The sequence below is a fragment of the Pinus tabuliformis genome, chromosome 4_2 (genome assembly GCF_031772625.1).
Source record: "Pinus tabuliformis cultivar Carrire ecotype Pingquan chromosome 4_2, CPIR1, whole genome shotgun sequence".
NCBI classification, from domain to species: domain Eukaryota; kingdom Viridiplantae; phylum Streptophyta; class Pinopsida; order Pinales; family Pinaceae; genus Pinus; species Pinus tabuliformis.
In genome coordinates, this window is record NC_142304.1 from 518,006,793 (window position 1) to 518,008,165 (window position 1,373).

The window sequence follows — 1,373 nt, forward strand, 5'->3', positions numbered from 1 at the left end:
GAAAAATACTGCCAAAGAGATGTGGGGTGCACTTACCAAATTGTACCAGGGTGACAACCCGAATTAGAAGATGGTGTTAGAGGACAAGCTCTACGACACTAGGATATCCAAGGTATAGAACATGGTTTCCTACCTTACCAGGTTCATGCATGTGCGAGACAAGAGGGAAGTTGTAAGGGAAATAGTCCCTAAATTTGAACTAGTGCATATAGAATTGAATGGCTTTACAAAGTAATGGGATGTATTTGTAAAATGCATCGTGAAACGAGAACTTCTTCCCACCTAGGAGATGTTGTGGGATGATTTTACATAGGAGGAGATCCAAGAAGGATCTCATCATCGAGACCAAAAGAAGAAGGGTGAGGAGGAAGAGAACCTAGCCCTAAACTCTAAGGGCAAGGGAAAGGCCAAGAAAGGCTCCAGTGAAGGAGCTACCTTGAAGGGAAATAAAAAACATTTTGCTAATGGAAAAGTGAAATCCTTTACTTATCACCAACTAGGGCACTTTTCTAACCAATAACTTAATAAGAAAAAGAGAAAACAAAAGAAGCAAGTCACTGCTACCACTGAGATGGACGATTTTGTAGCCATATTTGAGGTTGAGTTCTCACTCATCACATGCCTCTCTAGTTCAGTGGCCACCAGCGTGTGGTACATTGACAATGATGCTTCATGTTACATGATTGGAGTGCAAGACTACTTTACTAGTTTGAAGGAGAAAAAATTGGACTTCCACATTGTGCTTGGTGACAATGCCAAGTACAAGCCAATAGACACTGGAATTGTTAAGTTTCAGAGGGAGTCTAGGAAGCCTCTACTAGTGAAGGACGTGTTGTATGTCCCAGGCATGACGAAGAATTTGATTTACGTTTCAACCTTGAAGGACAAGGGTTATGTGGTGATTTTCCGATATGGAAAGGTGTATATTTGTCGCAAGGGTTCCAAATTCATAACAACAAAGGTGCTTTTTGTGAGAGGGAACAAATTGTATAGACTTCAGTTCAAGCCAACCAAAGTGTCGGTTAACAGTAGCAGCAACAACCGTGACTTGGGGGGGCTATAGCATAGGAGAATGGAACACTTACACCATGGAGCATACAAAGTTCCTATGGAGGTTGTGATTGAGCTCCATGATTTCACTACACATCAACATGATGTGTGCAAGGGGTTTTCCATGGGAAAGTACACCAAGGGCATGTTTCCTAGCAATGAAAACAAGTCCAAGGGGATCTTGGACTTGATCCATTCAATGTATGTGGGCCCATGTCAGTCTTGTTTATTGGACGATTCAACCACTAATTGATCTTCATAAATGAACATTCCAGGAAAACCTGAATCTATCTTATGAAGACCAAGGATGAGGCCTTCAGTTG

At 41.7% G+C, this 1,373-nt stretch overlaps 1 protein-coding gene across 1 annotated transcript; it reads left to right on the plus strand.

The window, feature by feature from the left end:
• Positions 1-571: 571 nt before the first annotated feature.
• On the plus strand, positions 572-1,063 carry LOC149170262 (uncharacterized). Its single transcript, XM_089425492.1, has one exon. It carries the CDS (start codon positions 572-574, stop codon positions 1,061-1,063), a length of 492 nt encoding a protein of 163 aa, XP_089281618.1.
• The last annotated feature ends 310 nt before the right edge of the window (positions 1,064-1,373 follow it).